Source organism: Neomonachus schauinslandi, chromosome 8, assembly GCF_002201575.2.
Source record: "Neomonachus schauinslandi chromosome 8, ASM220157v2, whole genome shotgun sequence".
Taxonomy (NCBI): Eukaryota; Metazoa; Chordata; class Mammalia; order Carnivora; family Phocidae; genus Neomonachus; species Neomonachus schauinslandi.
The window spans coordinates 66,118,437-66,138,868 of NC_058410.1; the positions used below are offsets into that span (position 1 = coordinate 66,118,437).

The 20,432-nt window shown below is 34.3% G+C and overlaps 1 protein-coding gene across 7 annotated transcripts in view; it reads left to right on the top strand.

Annotated features, from left to right (window-relative positions):
• The window catches only part of EPHA7 (EPH receptor A7), a 166,375-nt gene extending 148,241 nt beyond the window's left edge, over positions 1–18,134 (top strand). For 2 of the 7 annotated variants that reach the window (XM_021693111.1, XM_021693109.1), the window contains exons 10-17: positions 3,085–3,210; positions 4,065–4,250; positions 4,862–4,923; positions 6,563–6,772; positions 7,481–7,630; positions 14,886–15,079; positions 16,099–16,254; positions 18,020–18,134. In XM_021693111.1, the coding sequence (XP_021548786.1) occupies positions 3,085–3,210; positions 4,065–4,250; positions 4,862–4,923; positions 6,563–6,772; positions 7,481–7,630; positions 14,886–15,079; positions 16,099–16,254; positions 18,020–18,134 (1,199 nt within the window). Of the gene's footprint in view, positions 1–141; positions 162–1,785; positions 1,821–3,084; positions 3,211–4,064; positions 4,251–4,861; positions 4,924–6,562; positions 6,814–7,480; positions 7,631–14,885; positions 15,080–16,098; positions 16,255–18,019 lie in introns of those variants that run through there. The other 5 variants (XM_021693110.1, XM_044917692.1, XM_021693107.1 and 2 more) reach the window with 4 other exon arrangements.
• The last annotated feature ends 2,298 nt before the right edge of the window (positions 18,135–20,432 follow it).

Sequence of the window (20,432 nt, forward strand, 5' to 3'; positions counted from 1 at the left end):
TATTGTTAATTCTTGCAAATATTAAAAGACAATTGTATTTATTATTTTTCTTGGTAGCATAATCTTTGTTAAAATTTCTCATGGATAGATAGATTTCCTAATTGACCTAAGAATTACATCGATCATTGTGTTATTTATCAAATTACTTTGTCAGTATCTAAGAAGATATTGTCATGTACCCATCCGAAAGTCACAAAAATGTATAAACATCAATCAAGAAAATGTGTGGTTTAAAGACACAAATTGTGAGCACTGTTATTATCGTTACTATTATTATCAGTGATGAGATACACAGAAAAAATGGAGGTTACATTTTTTTCTCTTTCACAACATGAGAGAATATTTGTAACACTTTCCCAATGGGAAGGAGCAAATCGAAACATGAATGCCTAAACTTTTATATCTAGTTTAAAATGTGTCTAGACGAGTAACCTCTAGTTCCTAAAATGCCCAATTCTACCCATTTTGTGAATAATTTGATGACAGAATCTTTTACCTTCATCAGTATGTCACTTTTCTTTCCTTTACTGAGTATATCTGAGACATCCCCAAATTATCAAATACGTTTTAGCTTATTTGCTTTTAGCTTTCAGGTTAATGCAGAAGGTAAATTGAAACATGGCTTATCTAAAACATGTTGTATAGCCTTATGCTAAATTGTCATCACTCAGTTTTAATATTTTGATGCCATTTGCTTTTTTTACATTTGACATCAGTTTTGTAATCAGAGAAAAATAGAGCTGCATGTCTTACTTGCTGACATAGACAAGATAAACTTGATATATAAAAACAGTTTTCATCTCCAGAACAAAATATCAACGGTGGTTTTAAGATATTTAACACTCATGAGAAATGTAAATGAGATATTAAAACACAAAAAAGCTCGTACTCTTAAATTAAGAGAAGCAACAAACCAGACTATTCAGAAATTATGTTAATGTTTTCCTTATTTTAAAACATCCATTTTTAAATGAATGATGAAAAACTAAAGTGCACTTAACAATATCCTATCGTGGTAAATGCTTGACATTTTTGAATCACCTTTTTTACAGAGATATCTTTTCTTGTCATTTGATGAGTACCAGGCATTTTATTTGATTTTTATAGCTGTATCTACAATACGTAAAGTACAAAGCTATGGTCACCAGCTATTTACAAGTTGGTGTCCTTTTATTTTGTTAGCATACAGACAATTTTCTTAGGTGCTAAGACACCAGATTGAATTTTTACAGAAACATGAAAGCAACCATTTAACTAGCATTTAGAGCACTGCATTTAATAGAATGTCCAGTCATTTGTATCATGCGCCCTCAATTCTCCATGGCCACAAGTGCTACATTTAAAGACATAAACACAATAGAGAAGTTTAGTGAAGCAATTCCAATTTACATTTTGTTTCCTCCTACCATTTCTTCTAACAATGTCTTTGAATCCAAGCTGGGCAGTATTTCATGTTTTTATGCCAAAATTGCTCTGGCCTGTCAAAATGTTTTATGACAGCTTGAATAAAGAACCATCAGAGACCCATTTGAGATGCAGAAGGTTACCTCCAATCTAGCTCCCTTATCACAAAACAAAACCAAAAAAACAAAGAAAGAAAGAAAGAATAAACAGGGAGAAGATGGCTCATTCTCCATCTGCCTGCCAATCTAGGAGGTTAACCTATTGTTTTCTTCCCTTCTCTCTTTTTCTCTTCCCCCCCTCTTCCCTGTACTCCTTCTTCTCTCTTTTCTCTTTCTATCCCCTCTCTCTTTTCTTCTTGTGTTTTTTTTTTTTCATGTTCAGCTTTAGTAACAAATGAGCATCTGTCAGTTTTATAAACTGCAACAATAATTGTTTAAGACAATCAATTTTGGATAAACAATCAACTACAGCAGAATAAATCAAGATTTTTTAATCCCATTTTCTTTAGACATTCTGCTTCTTTTTGTTTGTTATGTGTTTATTTTTTAAATATAATTTTAACTGAATGTGATGACATAGCACAGTTAGGCTGCAGTGTAATACATAAAGAAATATATTGTTCTCAAAATAGTAAGATTTAATGAAAAGATTGTTCAGTGGCTTTGTTAAAAACAATAAAGTTTTTTTGAGGATATAGTGTAATTCTTTTATTGCATTAATATAACCAAATATATGCCTATCTATCTTATCTTTGTCTTTAACCAAATGATTAGATTTGGAATACATTATTGTAATTGAATTTGATTTAAAGTTGACTTAGCATTATCTGTTACCTGCATGCTTCTGGGTGCATTTTAAGAAGATTTTAACTTTTAAGATGATTCTATGTTGTTTGAATTTTGACTACCTTTTCTGAGGCATATCGGCTACCTCCTTCCAGAGCCTTATAATTGAAAGTTCATATAAACCATTCCTCTTTCAAATTGCTGTCATACATGGTTAGCAGATCCCAGGAATATTGTAAATTTTCTAACTTTACTCTGCATTTTGTACATATGCCTCTACTGCCCTTCAAGGTGAAGATGAAACTGTGTCTTTAGTAAATTTCTCTCTGATTCTGTGATAGCAGTCCCTCACATCTTGTACTAATTTTATGTATATGTCAACGGTGGTTGGTCTTTAAGAAAATAAATCAAAAGAATAAGTAAGATGTCTAAATGTTTTTAATATTGCTGTCAGTGTAGTAGACTACCTGTAAATGAAATGTCTTCTTTTCCCAGTGTATTAATTTGATTGATTGACTGATAGATTTACAAATGTGTTTCGAAGTCCATTACAAACCTCAATATGGCTTGAACTATGCCACGATAGCAGTGAATTTAATTAAACCTCCAGTCTGATAAGAGTCATGTCAGAGAATTTTGGTGATGTCTTTTGTTGATTTACTGGAAAAGCAATTCAGTTAGTAACCTATGAGCTGGATCCTATGTTACCTATAGAAGCTTGCAGATAATACCTATACGCCAACAGACTGAAGTAGTCTGTTAAAACTGCTGTGACTCAGGTGATGTGGAAGCAAGTTCACTGTTCCAAGGAGCACTCTGCATAATGAAATTCCTGGGCTGACTGCACAATAAGTGCTTTGCTTCATCACAGTCATGCTTTCTTACATCATTACAGTTAAATTTCCAGGCACCAAAACCTACATTGACCCTGAAACCTATGAGGACCCAAATAGAGCTGTCCATCAATTCGCCAAGGAGCTAGATGCCTCCTGTATTAAAATTGAGCGTGTGATTGGTGCAGGTAAGGCTGTTGTAGCTTCCTTGTTCAGCTGTTCCATTTAGCCAGGATCGAAAGTCATACATCATAATGACAGGCAAATAATTATACCTCAAGTATAGAACTTTTGCATTTACTGAACTGTTGGAAGCAATGAGGCTGTACTTGTTTATGAGAGCTCAAAAAAAAAAAAGTGAAAAAGAAGCAAATGGCACAGAAAACCTGTGTATCTTTTGTCTTCTGTTGGATTTTTAAGATACCGTTCTACTGGAAGCTACTTCATGATAGTTCTGGCCTGTTGTTTAGAAAATGACTTAGTAATTTATTTTTTTAATTAGAATGTTCCAGAATTTTGCTGGAATGTACATTTCCTCTTTCTTGATTTACCATCTTCTTGCTGGGCTCATTTTTATCTTTTTCTCATGTATTTGTAGGTATCGGTTAGCTGTTTCATTCCATGCAGAAAACTAATTCGTGTTACTTATTTAAAAGGAATATTATTTCCTATGTATACAACATATTTTCATAGTAATTATACATGTTGGATCCAACTCCCTTATGTTTAGCAGTCAGGGTGTATTCGAATTCCAGACTTTTGAATCTTTAAAAAATATTTGCTTCTCAAACAGTAAAAACAATAGCAATATTCAGAATTTGCAACTGTGCCCTTCTGCTTTAATCACCAGTGTACATTATATAGTGTACTTCAAATCTAAATGCTTTTTTCTTAAAAAGTTTGCGTTAATCCAGTTAAAAAACAGTGGTTGGTATAACAGATAGTTTAGCAATGCCTAACAGTATTTTTAGAATTATGCATTTACTTTGCAAGAAGAAATATTTTTGAAATTAAAATACACTTGCCTGTTCTATTACTTCAGGAGAATTTGGAGAAGTCTGCAGTGGTCGTTTGAAACTTCCAGGGAAAAGAGATGTTGCAGTAGCCATAAAAACCCTCAAAGTTGGTTACACAGAAAAACAAAGGAGAGACTTTTTATGTGAAGCAAGCATCATGGGGCAGTTTGACCACCCAAATGTTGTCCATTTGGAAGGGGTGGTTACAAGAGGTAGATATTGATATATTTCATTTGTCACGTGGACTGTCAGAAATTAGTGTTATTTTGTACCTAAACAAAAAAACAAGTCATGAATATATTGCATATTCTAAACAAATGTTTTTTCTTGGTATATAATGGACTACTTCTTCTTTTATGTTACTACCGCTGAAAGAAATCAGGATAAATGAAGACAGGATGAGAATTAAAGAATAAATCTGATAGATGGAGTGACTGATACTTTCATTCAGCTTCAATAGCCATAAAAGTGATATGCTTTAGTCTTTACACTTTATATCAAGTGTCATTTTTTCTGAGTTTCGTTCAGAGATCAGGACTCAGAAGAACACACTGACTTTGTTCTTTAATTTTGTGAATCATAACCGTCTTCCAAACAGACTTCCAAACAGACTCTGAGTTTAGCGGCAGCACTGGGGACATTAGAAACACTCACAGCTCACCCATTCAGCCTTTCAGAAGAGCACCACATATTTTATCAAGGGTGAGAATGGGAATAAGCCTGAAGTTTAGGTTATGGTTCCTGAAGCAATGCTTTTTTTCTTATATAAATATATATATATATGTATATGTATGTGTGTGTGTATTTTTTTTTTTAATTTTAGGGAAACCAGTCATGATAGTAATAGAATTCATGGAAAATGGAGCCCTTGATGCATTTCTCAGGGTAAGTAACAAAATTATCCTCTTGTTCTAAATATACTATCCATACTACCACTATAATAATTTGATTTTTTTACAGTATAAAATGTAAACATTATAAACTTTAACAAATCAGAAAATTGCCTTTAAAAAGGCAGATTAGATTAAAGATCAGAGTCCTAGTCTGGATTGAACTAGAATCCTTTAGAGCACTTAAGTGATACATTGTGATTTAAACAATAGTACTCATTAATACAGTCTCTCAAGTACAGAGGATACCGACAAGAAGCCCTTTAATTTGAGTACATGTTGTAGAGTAACATTTTACTTTTCAGTACAAAGAGGTAATACAGAGAAGACTACAAAGTGAGATAACCATTCAATATCAGCATGACGATCCCAATTCTGCTCTGTGGAACCATTTCTATCATATTTCTATGTGAACACTGAACGTAAAAGATAGAATTACTAACATTTTGCAAATTAATAATATGTGATTATTTTTGTAATACATTCTAAATATATAAACATACATATTTTTGCTCTGAGACTTTTCACCTAAGAATATAAACACATGTTAACATTTTTCCAAATGGAGAGGAGAAAATAGTCTAAAGAATAAGAAAACATATGGTTTTATCATATGTAATCTGTAATGATACATTCAACTTAAATTATAAACAGAAGATTTAGAGAAATTTTTATTTCTGTATCTTTATGATACGCATAACTATCAATTCTTTGGAATAAAGCATCATCTAGCAAGTTTATCAACTCAAACCAATATCCTCATGCAACATATTTACAATTCAGTTGGAGAAATCTGTGAATTAAAAATGGCTTGGAGGAGTTTCTGGGTGGCTCAGTCGGTTAAGCATTGACCTTCGGCTTGGGTCATGATCCCAGGGTCCTGGGATCCAGCCCGACATCGGGCTCTCTGCTCATCGGGGAGCCTGCTTCTCCCTCTCCCTCTCCCTCTGCCTGCCACTCTGCCTACTTGTGCTTTCTCTGTCAAATAAATAAATAAAATCTTAAAAAATAAATGGCTTAGAAATAGATGGTGGCCAGTCTGGTTGCAAAGAGCTCTCAATCCCATTTTCTAGTGCATCTGTTTTAGAGAATCTTTTTTGCAAGTAATGTTCCCACCAACAGCAAAACAAGGAAAAATACAAAATGAGAACAAAGTCAGCCAGGATAACCATTTTCTACTTCTTAGTTTATCTTCATCTTCAATAAAAAACTTTCTCCTTTCCCTTTTTTATCATCTGGAGAAAAAAATCTTAATATATGTGTCTCTATCCCTTTATATATTTCTAGATTATTTATATAATTTTTAGCAGGTGGAAAAAAACACATAGTTGTCTAACTTTGACTCAAAAATCAGTGTATACTTTTGGATCTGCATAACCTGACACTATTTTTAATCAATACGAATAACATATCAATCTAAATCACTCAGTGATTACCAAAACTCTATTTTGTATTATTTGAAGGTCAGTTGAATCAGCACCTGTTTTGTTTTTCACAAATGTCTGTATTATATAGAAAATTAGTTAATAATTCCTATTATACTATAGTAAATGACTAGTGTGCAGATAGTTTTCATGGCAATTTTTTCCCCTTTGAAAGTACAGTAAAGGACTTTTATTCTTGTCTTCCTGTAGAAACACGATGGGCAATTTACCGTCATTCAGTTAGTAGGAATGCTGAGAGGAATTGCTGCTGGAATGAGATATTTGGCCGATATGGGATATGTTCACAGGGACCTTGCAGCTCGCAATATTCTTGTCAACAGCAATCTTGTTTGTAAAGTGTCAGATTTCGGCCTGTCTCGGGTTATAGAGGATGATCCAGAAGCTGTCTATACGACAACTGTAAGAAAAAGTCTCTTACCGTACCTCTTTGTCTTCCTAAGGTTTTCCTACCAAAAAGCAAGACTTAATATGAAACTAAACAGTAGAAAAGAGGCAAATTGATCTCAGACTTTTGTTGCTGTTTTTTCCTTTTAGAAGAATCATTGCTGCTTTTCCACTGTAGGTATAGACTAAGAGAAGAAGTAAGATAAAAATGGCAACATGCTTGTCTTATATCAGGGTGTTCATATACATTTTATACAGTTTTATACAATAACATCTAGTTGCAAGCTCTCGTAATTGTAGCAGAGAAATATAATCCCATTTTAAATAAAGATTTTAAAAGAATATTAACTATGCTAATTCTTACAACTTTTGTGAGATTAGAAAAAAAGGAAAATATATGAGGATTTAGTTAAATTCCACATATTTCATTCCATTTTCATGGTTATGTTGCCTAATTTGTCATTGTCTTTTGACTAGACTCTTGCCCTAAGACCACCTAAGGGCCCATTAAATTTAGTTGCCTTAAAAATGAAAACTTGTAATGGCATTTTTAAAACAGATTAGTAGGTTTAAATACACTTAGAGAGATTCAAGATGGATAGATGGGATACTGCTGAATTGTTAACCAAATATACAAGTGTTTAACTGTAGCTTAATAGTTCTGCTATAAATGATTTATAAGTTATTATGCATATTTAAAATTCCAATTTCTTTTTATAACAGGGTGGAAAAATTCCAGTAAGGTGGACAGCACCTGAAGCCATCCAATATCGGAAATTCACATCAGCCAGTGATGTATGGAGCTATGGAATAGTCATGTGGGAAGTTATGTCTTATGGAGAAAGACCTTATTGGGACATGTCAAATCAAGATGTAGGTGTTATGCTAGTTAAACAAAAAGGAATTCATATATTAATACTCATTGTTATTGGAACATGTAGGTAATGGCTCATAAGAAACGTTTATAGAATTAGAAAAATATGATTGCTGAGTTTTCACAGTTATTCCCACAAAAATTACCATAAATTAGTGGTTCAGTTAATTTCATTTTGAAGAATTGCTTTTTCTTTTTTCTCTCTCAAATCCTCTCGATGTAATAGAAGTGTACAAAAGATATGTCCTCCTAGTAAAGATAATGATGCAATGATGCTGTGCTTGCACCACTGTAGTGGGAAAGTCACATGAGTAAAAGAATCATTTGCAGAGAAGGAGGGGAAGGAAGGCTGTGTTTTGTCTTCAAAGCTTATCTTTCTTTTTCTTTTAATGTCCTGAGAAAATGGATTTAAATTATCTATTGTTGGTTGATTTGATTAAATTTTAATTTCATGAGACAAACTAGATGTTATGATCAGTATTGGTAAGGGTTTTTTAGTGATATTTTAGAATGTAATCACAATGGGAGTATGTTTGGAAACTCCTAAAAAATTAGCACTTAATTAAATATGCATCTTGATACACACTAAGGCATAAAACATGCTGTTAGCCTTTGAGAAAAGAAGTTGATGGCAGTTCTTGGGAGCATACATCTCACACCAAGAGACCACTTATGAAATAATATAGCATAAGTGCAAGTGAATGTTTGCTTCTGTTAGGTTGAATTTTATGAAATTGGCATTCGTGTAGGTCAGAAACTTTCAAATACTGGCAGATTCATATAGTTCAACTTACTGAAAATGTGAGTGAAATTTAGATAAAAGTAGAGCAAGTGTAAAACCTAGGAAAGTATCCTGGATTTGAACTGGAAATGAGAAGATTTTGGTTCATAACTAATGAGAAAATTTTCCAAAGGGGCACATTGAACAGTCCAGAAGCAAAAGCTTAGCAAAGTGTGTAGAGATGAACCAAATAGACTCCCTATCCTAGAACACAGATGTGCACACTGGTCATGATTTGATATGCAGATTAAGTTGGGGCAAATTGATGAAAGGCTTTATGAAGGAGTTTGGAAATGGTACAAATGCATGTTCTTGACGAGTAAAGAAGTAAGTGGTGCTTGAGGAAAGTCTGTATTGCCACTTAAAAGAATATGACCAGCAAACTGGAATACTGAATTCTTGAAGTATTATAAACATGGACAGCAATAGAAGCTGACTAAAGTTAAAAATTGAGTTATTTTTCAAAAAGAGGTCACAAACATTGTTATATCAAATCAGTATTGGGGGTTTAATTTTAGAATTTACCGTATCAAATTCCTAAAACTTGTAAATAGTTATTTTTTGACAACTAAAGTCAGATCGTTTGTTGGTAAGGTTGAACAAGTTTCTGAATTAGTTGAAAAGCTCAGAGCCTCAAGAGGTGGAGCTTTTAAGTCATCTAAATGCTTTGGTGCTTTGAACTGGGAGATGACATGAAACTCTTTTGGTTTTTTGGTTTGGGTTTTTTTGTTTTTCAAAGATAAAAGTCTAAATGATGCATCCGTTTGGCAGAGGCAAAGTTGTTAGTATTTGACAGGACTCAGTGTCAAGGATTCCATGGACCGTCAAAATGTGGGCAAACAAATCCTTGGGGCAGAGAAAGAGAAATATTTACATTCCCTAGACACTCACTGGAGTTTCATTTCTTTTGACACCTTCCTTCTGTACTAGATTCAAACATAAAGGGAATGACAGGAATGTAAGATGACTTAAATTCAAAGTTCACTGAACTTCCAAAAAACAAGTAATAGAAATGGTTAAGAAGAAAAAAAATCTTCAATTTTAATTTTTAGAATTCCTTAGATATTGTTTTTCCTGAAAATGAAATGTCAAAAATATATAATTAGTGTATCAAGAATTAATAAATATTTTTACTGATCAAATGAAATTATGTCTACAAGGACATTTGCTTCTGTCCTAGAACATTTAGCACTATCTTTCTTCTTTTTTTGTAATTTTGAAGGTCTGAATTATAAATTCAGACACAAGTTTCTATAATGGTAAGAGATTACCCACACAGTTGTTTTTATGGTGAAATTTATATTAATATTCTTCTTATAGAATAATACTTATTATTTTATACTTACGTTGTTAAAGTGCTATTTGAGCAACTACATGTTTAAGTTTCAAAATGCAAATGGTGAAAAAAATGAATAATTCAAAATAATGAATTTCATTCTGGCAAAAAATTCTCTAGATAAAAGCTTCTTTTTTTTTTTTTTTTAAAGATTTTATTTATTTATTTGAGAGAGAGAGAGTGAGAGACAGAGAGCATGAGAGGGGGGAGGGTCAGAGGGAGAAGCAGACTCCCTACCGAGCAGGGAGCCAGACGCGGGACTCGATCCCGGGACTCCAGGATCATGACCTGAGCCGAAGGCAGTCGCTTAACCAACTGAGCCACCCAGGCGCCCAAGATAAAAGCTTCTTTACTTGAAGTCTCTGGTAGGAGTTCATGGAGAGACTTAAGAGATCTGACAACCTCCAGTGCATATGGAAATCTTGTGCATGTGTGAATAGATTGTGTTTTCTGGGAAGTTTGCTTTCAACAGATCTAACCAGATATTATTATTTTTAATTAGTTTAGATTGATTTATTAAGTGAATTAATTAACTTTACGTTGTTCAGATTTAGTTGCTAGGAATTTGTCAGGGATTTTAGAAAGCCTTCACATTTCAAGTGCCTTGGATTTTAAGACTTTTCATAAGACACCATGAGAAACATGTAAATTGATGGTTATGTTGGTAAGCAAGTCCACAAAACTCCAGGCTGATGCTGAATAAAGGGAGGTTTCTGTGATCACTCTGAACAGACCAGGAGTATTATAGAAGTCAGTAAGGTAGATAGTTTCCAGAAGGCTTTATTTGCATGCTAGGCAGGGCAGTGAGCAAGAAAAACTTGGGAAAAGATAGTATGCGTGTGTCTGATGATACCCACATCCAAACAGGTTATCGCTTAATTAACATTTGAACGGATTCTTACTGTATTTTCATGTATGTATAACTTTCTTGAATTTTCACTGCAATGGGAGCAGTTAGAATTTAGTTATTTGCTATTAAAATTGAGGGTGAGCTTCCCAAATAAATTTCTAATTTTCTTTCTTCTTTTTTTTTTTTTTCTTAAAAATCTGCAGATGTTTGGCCCTTTCTGTAATGGCCTTTCAAAGAAAAATCTTTATGTATGTAAATTCAGTCAAACATAATAAATATTACAGAAATTGAAAATACTCTTAGTTAGCATTCACAGTAGCTATTTTTAATTAAATGTGTGTCTTAATTAGTTCAAATAAAACTTTTACCCTCAAATTTTGAAATTTTGAAATTCTTTATATAGATTATATTTTTTCCGTTTATAGTACTCAACAAAGTCATTTCTTCTCACTTTAAGCTAGACCAATAAATTGTTAGTTAAACTGGCAGGTAGTCATAAGGATGATAAAAACAAATTTCCATAAAGTTAAATTATTAAAATGTTTCACTAAAGGACATTTTAAGAGCTTCAAAAATATAATACAGTTTAACTAAATTTAACCTCAGTTAAATTGTGAGCCCTGTTTTTTTTCCTTTTAAAAACCACCACTGGTTTATGACTTTGTATTTTTTATATTATGATAGAAACAAAATTGTGATTTTTTTGGGGGGGGGGGTAAAACTTTGCCATAATCCCATATATGTGGTCCAAAATATTTAATTGCATAAAATGTGGGTTATATATTATTGTGAGGTTAATGCAATGGAAATGAGCATGAGCAAAAAGCAGAAGTCAATCATGTTAGATCCCATTTTGAGTTATTACAGGCCCATTATCAAGGGGTCTTTCTGTATTCCTTTTTCTCTTAATTACAATGATCATACTATAATAATACTCAAACACTTTGCAGCAAGCAACTCTTGTTTTTATTTCTAAGTATTTCTTTACAGTATATACCAAAGAAGTGCCTCCTATATAAATGTCATTTACCAAAGTCACTTCCTATTAATCTGGGACCTATCTAGAATTAGAAATTGCTTAACGTTTTTCTGTTTTCTTTGACTTTTATCAGAATATTAAGGCTAGATCTGGATGGTCAAATCCCTGTCCAAGGGGCTTCTGGTAATTTCGAAGAAGGTATCTTAAATGAATTTTGTGAATAATTACATAATGCTCTAAGTAAAGTGTAGGTTCAACTGTTTTACCTGTGTGCCTTGTTGTTTCCAAGAATGTATAACTATTTTCGGAAAGTACTTTTTACATTCCCAACTGGAAATGAAATGCAGCTAACCAAATAAAAACTGTAGAACCTCTAGATTCCGTTTGTGCCTGAATCATCCCCCATCGGCAGGTTTACCCTCAGAGGGTCTGTATACCTTGGATTATGCCGACCTGTGCTCTCTAGAAGCTGAAGTTTCCCCGCAATTCTCTCTAGTGCTCCTAGAGGTAGGTGCATGATTCCTAATGGGAAATTTAGCGTCCCAAAGTCCATTCCCAATCCAGAGAATTTCTTATTTTAAATGCTGTCCTTAGCTGCTCTTCCTTAAAAAGTTCGTAAACCACTGTATCTTTGAAAGTCAGAAGTTTAATTTTGTGCTGAGATAAATGTTTCCCTGCTGTAATAATAGGAATCATGAAATTCCTATAATGTAATAGGAGAAACCACAGAGGGTTCATTAACTCATTCCTAGGAGTCATTTAATGGTACTATGTTCATTGGCACAAAGACTTAAGAATATATTATGTTCAGTGATGAAGAATTCTAAATGTTTTTATGAAGGCTTGGAGAGCTGCTGAAGAGTACTAATGTCAGGAGGATCAGGATAAGATTTAGATTAACATTTTATTATTTTTTATTTTAATTTTTAAGTAATTGCTATACCTAATGTGGGGCTCGAATTTACAACTCCAAGATCAAGAGTCTCATGCTCCACCGATTGAGCCATCCAGGCACCCTTAGATTTGCATTTTTAAAGATTATTTACAGGGCCAGAAAAATGGAAAGATCACTCTACGTGCCTTGTTCCTTTCTGGACATCTGAAGACAAACTACAAGCAGGGCGATTGGTTAGAAGGTGGTTCAAAATAATAAGGACTGCACTAATGTTATGAGGATGGGAGTGGAGTCCTGTCAAATCAGAAAGATACTGCTTATGTTCAAATACAAGCAACCTCAAATATAAGGAAAGCTACTCTTTTCCCAGTTAAAAAAAAAAATGCCTCCCGATTGTTTATTATTGGTCATTTTGAATATATAAATTTTTAGAAGTTGTCGATTTACTTATTCACAACTTAAGCCACTGTTTAAATAACTTAACCTAGCTTTCCAAAGTACAAGTAAACGATGTGTAGGACGTACAATGTAGTAATCAGGCGGGAATTTCAGCTGAGGATTTTCTCTTACAGTACTTTTCAAAAATTATTATAATTAAGTTAATCTATTTACCTTTTAAATTTTATCAGTTTGCATACGTAGATTTTTCCTAAAGTGTACTTTTTTTCTTTTCTTATATGAAGAATTTTCTGTAAAAATTGTTGATGCCAGCTACTTTATTCATCCCAATCGGCAACCTTTTACATTTCAATGTGCTATTCTTGAATGTCAACAAGCATCTTAGGGATATGTTTCCCTATAGATATTAAGTTAATCAACATTTCTTTTTTTTTTTTTAAGATTTTATTTATTTGACAGAGAGAGATAGCGAGAGCAGGAACACAAGCAGGGGGAGTGGGAGAGGGAGAAGCAGGCCTCCTGCCGAGCAGGGAGCCTGATGCGGGACTCGACCCGGGATCATGACCTGAGCCGAAGGCAGACGCTTAACAACTGAGCCACCCAGGCGCCCAATCAACACTTCTTAAAGCCAGCATTTTGTCTGCCTACATTTGGCTTTATTTTCTTCAAAAATTCAAGGTTACCTTTGTTTTTTTCCAGAGTCATTTTTTTGTTTTGTTTTGCATTTCTACTGCCATTATGTCAGTCAGTATCAAAAAGGATTTGTTAATCCCCCTTGATGTTATTGTTTTACAAGTTCTTTTTTTTTTTTAAAGATTTTATTTATTTGACACAGAGAGAGACGGTGAGAGAGGGAACACAAGCAGGGGGAGTGGGAGAGGGAGAAGCAGGCTTCCCACCAAGCAGGGAGCCCGATGCGGGGCTCGATCCCAGGACCCTGGGATCATGACCTGAGCTGAAGGCAGACGCTTAACGACTGAGCCACCCAGGCGCCCCTGTTTTACAAGTTCTTATATGTGTCGCTTGCCTTCTTAATTATTTTCCTGTGCTTCTCCAATTGTAGCAATTTCTGATTTTTGAGATCTATTTTTGCTTTCCATATAAATAAAAAGAAACAAGTCTGAATAAGTAGCTTTCAGACTTTTTGATTGCCATGTACCCATGTCTTTGGAGACTTATTTTTCATGAACATTCAAAGCTACTGATGCAGTGTCTCAGGCTGCTATTAGATGTAAATACAAAGTGATGTGCTGCTAAAACTTGAACAACCAGCACTCTGAGTGGGAAAGCCCTAATTTCTAACCTTTCCCAATTTCCGGGTGTAACCTTTTCCATGGCCCCTTCCCAAGGCTGATTTCAATCTGCCAGTGTGAGGTCACTAAACTTGGAGTTGGAAAGTGGTACAGTCACCTTCATGTATATTACTCGTTCCAGCACACCACTATATATTATAATCCTATACATTTCCTAAGTAGGCAGGCTCCATATTATTTAAAATAATAGTGTGCTTGGTAATATTTTCTATCATAGCACATTCACATATTTTGAGATTTTGTTGGAAAGTGTCATTTGAGCCCCACAAAAAGTGACACTTGGTTGGGGGCAGTTCTGGGTAACTCAGACCTTCCTCTTACAACTAGTAGAATTCATACATCCCTAGACAAATATGTACATGTACAGCCATATGCAAGTAAAATGGTTTCATAACATACTCCTTTTCAAAACCTCTGGGATGACATGAAAATTTTTCCATCTCTTGCACCCTGGGTGACCTTAATCGCTGCTCCTAATTACTGAGTCAACTAAGAACTGTCATGATATCGTGCTCTTCATGCACCCCTTAATAACACATTGAATGTTCATGGGTGTTCAGGAAAACAATAAGCAAGTCTTTTGCAAAACTTCAAAGGAGGCTTCACTCTTATCTAGATAAATCACTTTGCCTACTAGACAATGCATGTTATTATAATTGAACCTCAATCAGTAATATTTTTAATGTCCCTTTGGCTATTAGGTTATAAAAGCAATAGAAGAAGGTTATCGTTTACCAGCACCCATGGACTGCCCGGCTGGTCTTCATCAATTGATGCTGGATTGTTGGCAAAAGGAACGTGCAGAAAGGCCAAAGTTTGAACAGATAGTTGGAATTCTAGACAAAATGATTCGAAACCCAAATAGTCTGAAAACGCCCCTGGGAACTTGTAGTAGGTAAGAAATACCAAGGGAATGGAATCTAGGGGACATTCAAGTACTCACTTGAGCCATTTATCTCCTCAGTCCTAACCCAATGGCAAGTTGACATTTGTGTTAAACTATAAACCGATGTGAAATTTATTGTGTTCACAGAAGTTTTTATTTTCTTTTCAGATGGCGTAACTTAATTAAATTAGTGTTTAACGAGAGCTGTTATTATTGCCTTTTGGTTTTCTTAAAAGTTATGGCAGCTTCACTGCCTGGCATTTTTAGAAGACTTTCCAAACTGGAATTTAGTGATTAGGTGGCATTTTACATTTTCAAGTCAGTATTATTGTTATGTGGGTCTTTATCACTATATTATCACTTTATTATTTTTGCATGCCGTATTTTCTTTGCTTTGAGTCATTTAGTAAAATGGCTCTGTGAAGTTAAAGTTAATGACGGTAGCTCAGTATGTGATGAAAGAGGCTTACCCATTAAAAGGAGTCCAAAACACTCCATCCATTCTCTGCCCGTGGCTTGCCCTGTTGTGGGGCTTACTAGAAATCCTTCCACTCCAGCGGCCAGGTACACCTGACGCTCGCTGGGCCCCGGCGGAGGTGTCTGAGCTCACTAGGCGCTAGCCAGGCCGCCGTCAGTACGGCGAAGGCTCAGCGTTCTCAACAGCATCACGTAGTCGAAACGAGTTAGTCCACAGTTAAATGTGCTTCCTTTATTCCCAGTTGCTCTTGGTGAAGCAAATGAACAAATACATATGGACTGATTCCAAATACTGTTGGCTGTACTTTTTAAAAATGTGTGAAGACACACCTGGTGGTCGTCAAATCTAAATACAATGTAAATTTTGGAGTTTGTAGTTACCGGGCAACCTTTAGATTTGTATAGATTTGTCTGTTTATCTGTTACTGTAACACCCATTAGAATATGTCATTTTATTCTTTATACCCTTATTTTTGTATGGGCCAAGACATTCTTTCTTTAGTAGTTCATGAAAAAAAAAAAATTGCTTTTCTGTTTTCATTTGTATCTAGGCCAATAAGTCCTCTTTTGGATCAAAACACTCCTGACTTCACTACCTTCTGTTCAGTTGGAGAATGGCTACAAGCTATTAAGATGGAAAGGTATAAAGATAACTTCACAGCAGCTGGCTACAACTCCCTTGAATCAGTGGCCAGGATGACTATTGAGTAAGTTGAAACTCTCAAAATTCTATTTAAGCCTATGTTACGTACAATCCAAGCTTTATATCTGCCATGTATTAAAGAGAGGTAAACCACAGAATCAAGGAGAAAATCATCGCTTTAGTAAGTGCCTACTATGTGCCAGGTGTTGTGCTAAATAGACCTTTGAACTTACAGTAAATTTTTAAACTCTCACACCAATAATTTTAAGTCAGTAGTTTTATACACAACAAGGCACAGGCTCAGAGAATGTAAGTATTTTCCCCAAACTGACTCAACTAGTAAGTGGTAGCTCATTTGTCTCCATTGCCAGTGTACTAAACACCACGCCATGAACCTTCTTCTTTCCTTAACCCTGTATCATTTAGGTGCCTATTCATTAAAGAAATTCTCTCCATTGCAAAGGAAGATTTCTTTCCCCATGTTTGTATGACATTAAAAACTCAAAGCTTCATACCCAATGCCAAAGGCATTATGACATCCAATAGGATTACTTTCTGAAGAGGTCCAAGGCAGCTTAATTCAATTAACTGTAACTAAGAGTTTAGCTTATGTTTTGGAAGGTGTGTGATTGACTCATTTTTTTTTTTTTTAACCTGAAGAATGACCTCATAAAACAACTTTGGAAATTGCCGTGAACTGGAAGTGAAAAGAACTAAATTTTCCTTTCTGGCTCCCTCACTGATTATGTGGTCTTAGGAAATCCACTTAGTATCTCCGAACATCAGCTTCTTTGGCTGCAACATATGTCTCATGGGCAATGAAGTTCCTCTGGGTCAATGTGTTTGAAGATGGGAAACAGTTTTCAAGGTTCTATTAGCAGATCCAGCTTAGGTACTGTTGTGCAAAGGGTTTTACATTTCTCAGCTGAGAAGGCCGGCAGTCAGCTTCCCTCTCCTGGCACGTCAGGAGGTGGCATCTCCGTGAAGTTAAGCATGTGCGTGCCATCTTGTTTGGTTTCCTTCTAGTCACCACATGGGAGAGCTAGCATAAGTATACCTCATCTCTCCAAAGCAATCTACTTCCCTGAAAAACTAGGATCCTCAAAGTCTTATTAGACCATGATTATGAAATACTACGCTATGGTACTGTTGCTATATTTTAGCCTCTTGCAAATACCTAAGCTCAATCTTCCTGGCTATTAGGAAAAGTAAAAGTACATACACAGACACAGTTAGTTGATGTCACATTTAAGCTATTAAACATAGTATTGCACATTTTAGAAAGTGATTTTTTTTTTCTAAAATGTAGTCAAATGATCAAACTGAACCGGAGTTGAGTATACAACCAATAATATGCTCAGGATTACCACATAATAATGAAACTCAGTATAAATATTTTGGTGATGGTTGAAGATTCTTGATTTACTAGAACCCAAAATGCTTACATTTGTACTCTATCTATTGTAACCATTAAAAATTTTAAACTTCACTTAGGTTCAAGAATACCTTTCAAATAACATTTCCTGATCTTACCTTAAGTGAAGAATAATTTTAAGACTTTGATTAATTTTGTATACAAAATTTCATATCAGTTTAAAAATAACTTATGGCAAATTGAGAGCCTGAGCAGTTAGGTTCTTGGGAAGGAGCACACTGGTGAAGTTTGCCAGTCTGACCCACTGCAAGAATGTGATCTTTAATACCCAAACCACTAAGATAAGATCTATTTGCCTAAGATAAACAGATGATTTAATTAAAGAGCTGATGACAGTTGAGTGCCAAATAAATCCTTTGTAAGGTAACTACCAAAATACATTTGTCTTTTTCAGAGATGTGATGAGTTTAGGAATCACACTGGTTGGCCATCAGAAGAAAATCATGAGCAGCATTCAGACTATGAGAGCACAAATGCTACATTTACATGGAACTGGCATCCAAGTGTGATAAGCATTTCTCCCTCATGAGGGAGATTATGGACTGCAAGAGAACAGTACTGGCCTTCGGTATATGCATAAGAATGCTGCTAGAAGACAGTTGATGTCCTGGGTCCTTCCTACAGTGAAGAGAAGATTTAAGAAGCACCTATAGACTTGAACTCCTAAGTGCCACCAGAATCTATAAAAAGGGAATTTAGGATCCACCACTGGTGGCCAGGAAAACAGCAGTGACAATAAACAAAGTACTACCTGAAAACATCCAAACACCTTGAGCTCTCTAACCTCCTTTTTATCTTACAGACTTTTTAAAATGTACATAAAGAATTTAAGAAAGAATATATTTGTCAAATAAAATCATGATCTTATTGTTAAAATCAATGAAATATTTTCCTTAAATATGTGATTTCAGATGATTCCTTTTTAAAATCATTTGTGTTTATTCTTCATAAGGACTTTGTTTTAGAAAGTTGTTTATAGCTTTGGACCTTTTTAGTGTTAATCTATGACACATTACTACACTGGGTACCTTTGAAAGAATCTCAGATTAAAAAAAAAAAAAAAACACATAGCATGATTGAAGGTATATCTCTGTCAGAACATTGGTATCCTTTTTGTGCTATTTTATTTTGTTTAATCAGTGCTGTTTTGATATTGTTTGCTAATTGGCAGGTAGTCGAGAAAATTCAAGTTGCCAAGAGCTCTGGTATTTTTTAAAAAGAAATTCTTTTGTAAAGATCAGACAACACACTATCTTTTCAATGAAAAAAGCAATAATGATCCATAAATACTATAAGGCACTTTTAACAGATTGTTTATAGAGTGATTTTACTAGACAGAATTTAATAAAAAAAACAAACGCAAATTGTAGGTTTATGACTATAAAAAAAATTGAGGCACTTCATCTAAAGAGTGTTGGTGAAGGCAAGTCTCTGAGAGCAAGAACTATCCAGTGTTATCTAAAATTTAATCCGAGCACATCGAGGTCTTTTCCAATATTGAGACATTAGGAAATTTAGGAGAAATAGTTGACGTATATTTTGTATCCTATTCTGTTTAATGCAGTCCAAAAGCTAAAAGAAAGAAGTAAGTTTTATATTAGAACTCTGAAGCAGGAGAAAAGGGGCAGTTCACATTTTCACCTTTCAAAAACAAATCAGCTGCACAGAATATCACCACTGCAGTTTTTAAAAAGTCTTTTATTTGTGAACGCTGATGTCAGCTTATTAAATGAAAGAACTCTTTTTACTGTGTAAGGAAGAGGTGAAGGATCTGGCTTTTTTTTTTAAGCTTTATTTATTAAACCATATTATTTGATTACTGTGTTAGAATTTCATAAGCAATAATTAAATGTGTCTTTATAGATATTTCAGGAATGTATACATATTGTGAGTAATGCTTTCAAAGTTACGAAAATCATGAACTACCCCAGAATTGAACTGTTGTACTTCCAAAGAGAATTGGGCTGTTTATAATGATTTTAATAGAGAAAGATCCCAGGGATCGGTCATAATTGGTCTTGTTTGATAATGTGGGCATCCACAAACAAACAAATAACAGAAACAAAAACCTGTAAATGTTCCTTTGTAAAACTTGTAAATTTTATTTATACTGTCTTGTTTTGTACACACATTTCTCTGTAGTGGGCTCTGAATACATTGAAAATGCACTATATTTTTCTATTTTACTTGCAGAGCATCACAAAAGAACAGGTATTTTCAGTGCTACATAATGTGTTTTCCCACATTTAGGACCAAAGATGGCTATAGGAAAACTCAAATGGATTGCTTCCCAAACCCCTCCCCACCCTTTTTTTTTCTTTTAAATCACTGTACAGTGTTATTTGATATTTTAATTTATTTTTCGATTGACTAGAAAAATCACTTTAATTTCACTAAAATGTTTTTTGTCCCTAAGGAAAAATAATCTGTAAGATAATTTTAATTAGCATAATACAGTCACCTAGACACTTCCATTTGTAATCTTTGTAATAGACTGTAAATATATTTTTGGAACTATAACACAATGTGCTTGAGGGTTATTTTTCAGTGTCTGCAGTGTATACAAGTGTTTATACTAAGTACAGCACTTTACAATCCTAATCAGTAGCATTGGCCTTTGAGAGAATGAGTGAAAGAGTTTGAGTGAGTGTTCCTAATTCCGTTTGGATTCTAAACTCACTAATAATGAAGTTCTTTTCCTGTTCATAGCTTAAGGTGCTTATTTTTTCTATTAAAATTAAATTAACAAAAAGCCATTCTAGAAATAGAAGACATAGTATGGTACATGCAAGTGGTGTCTTTCCTGC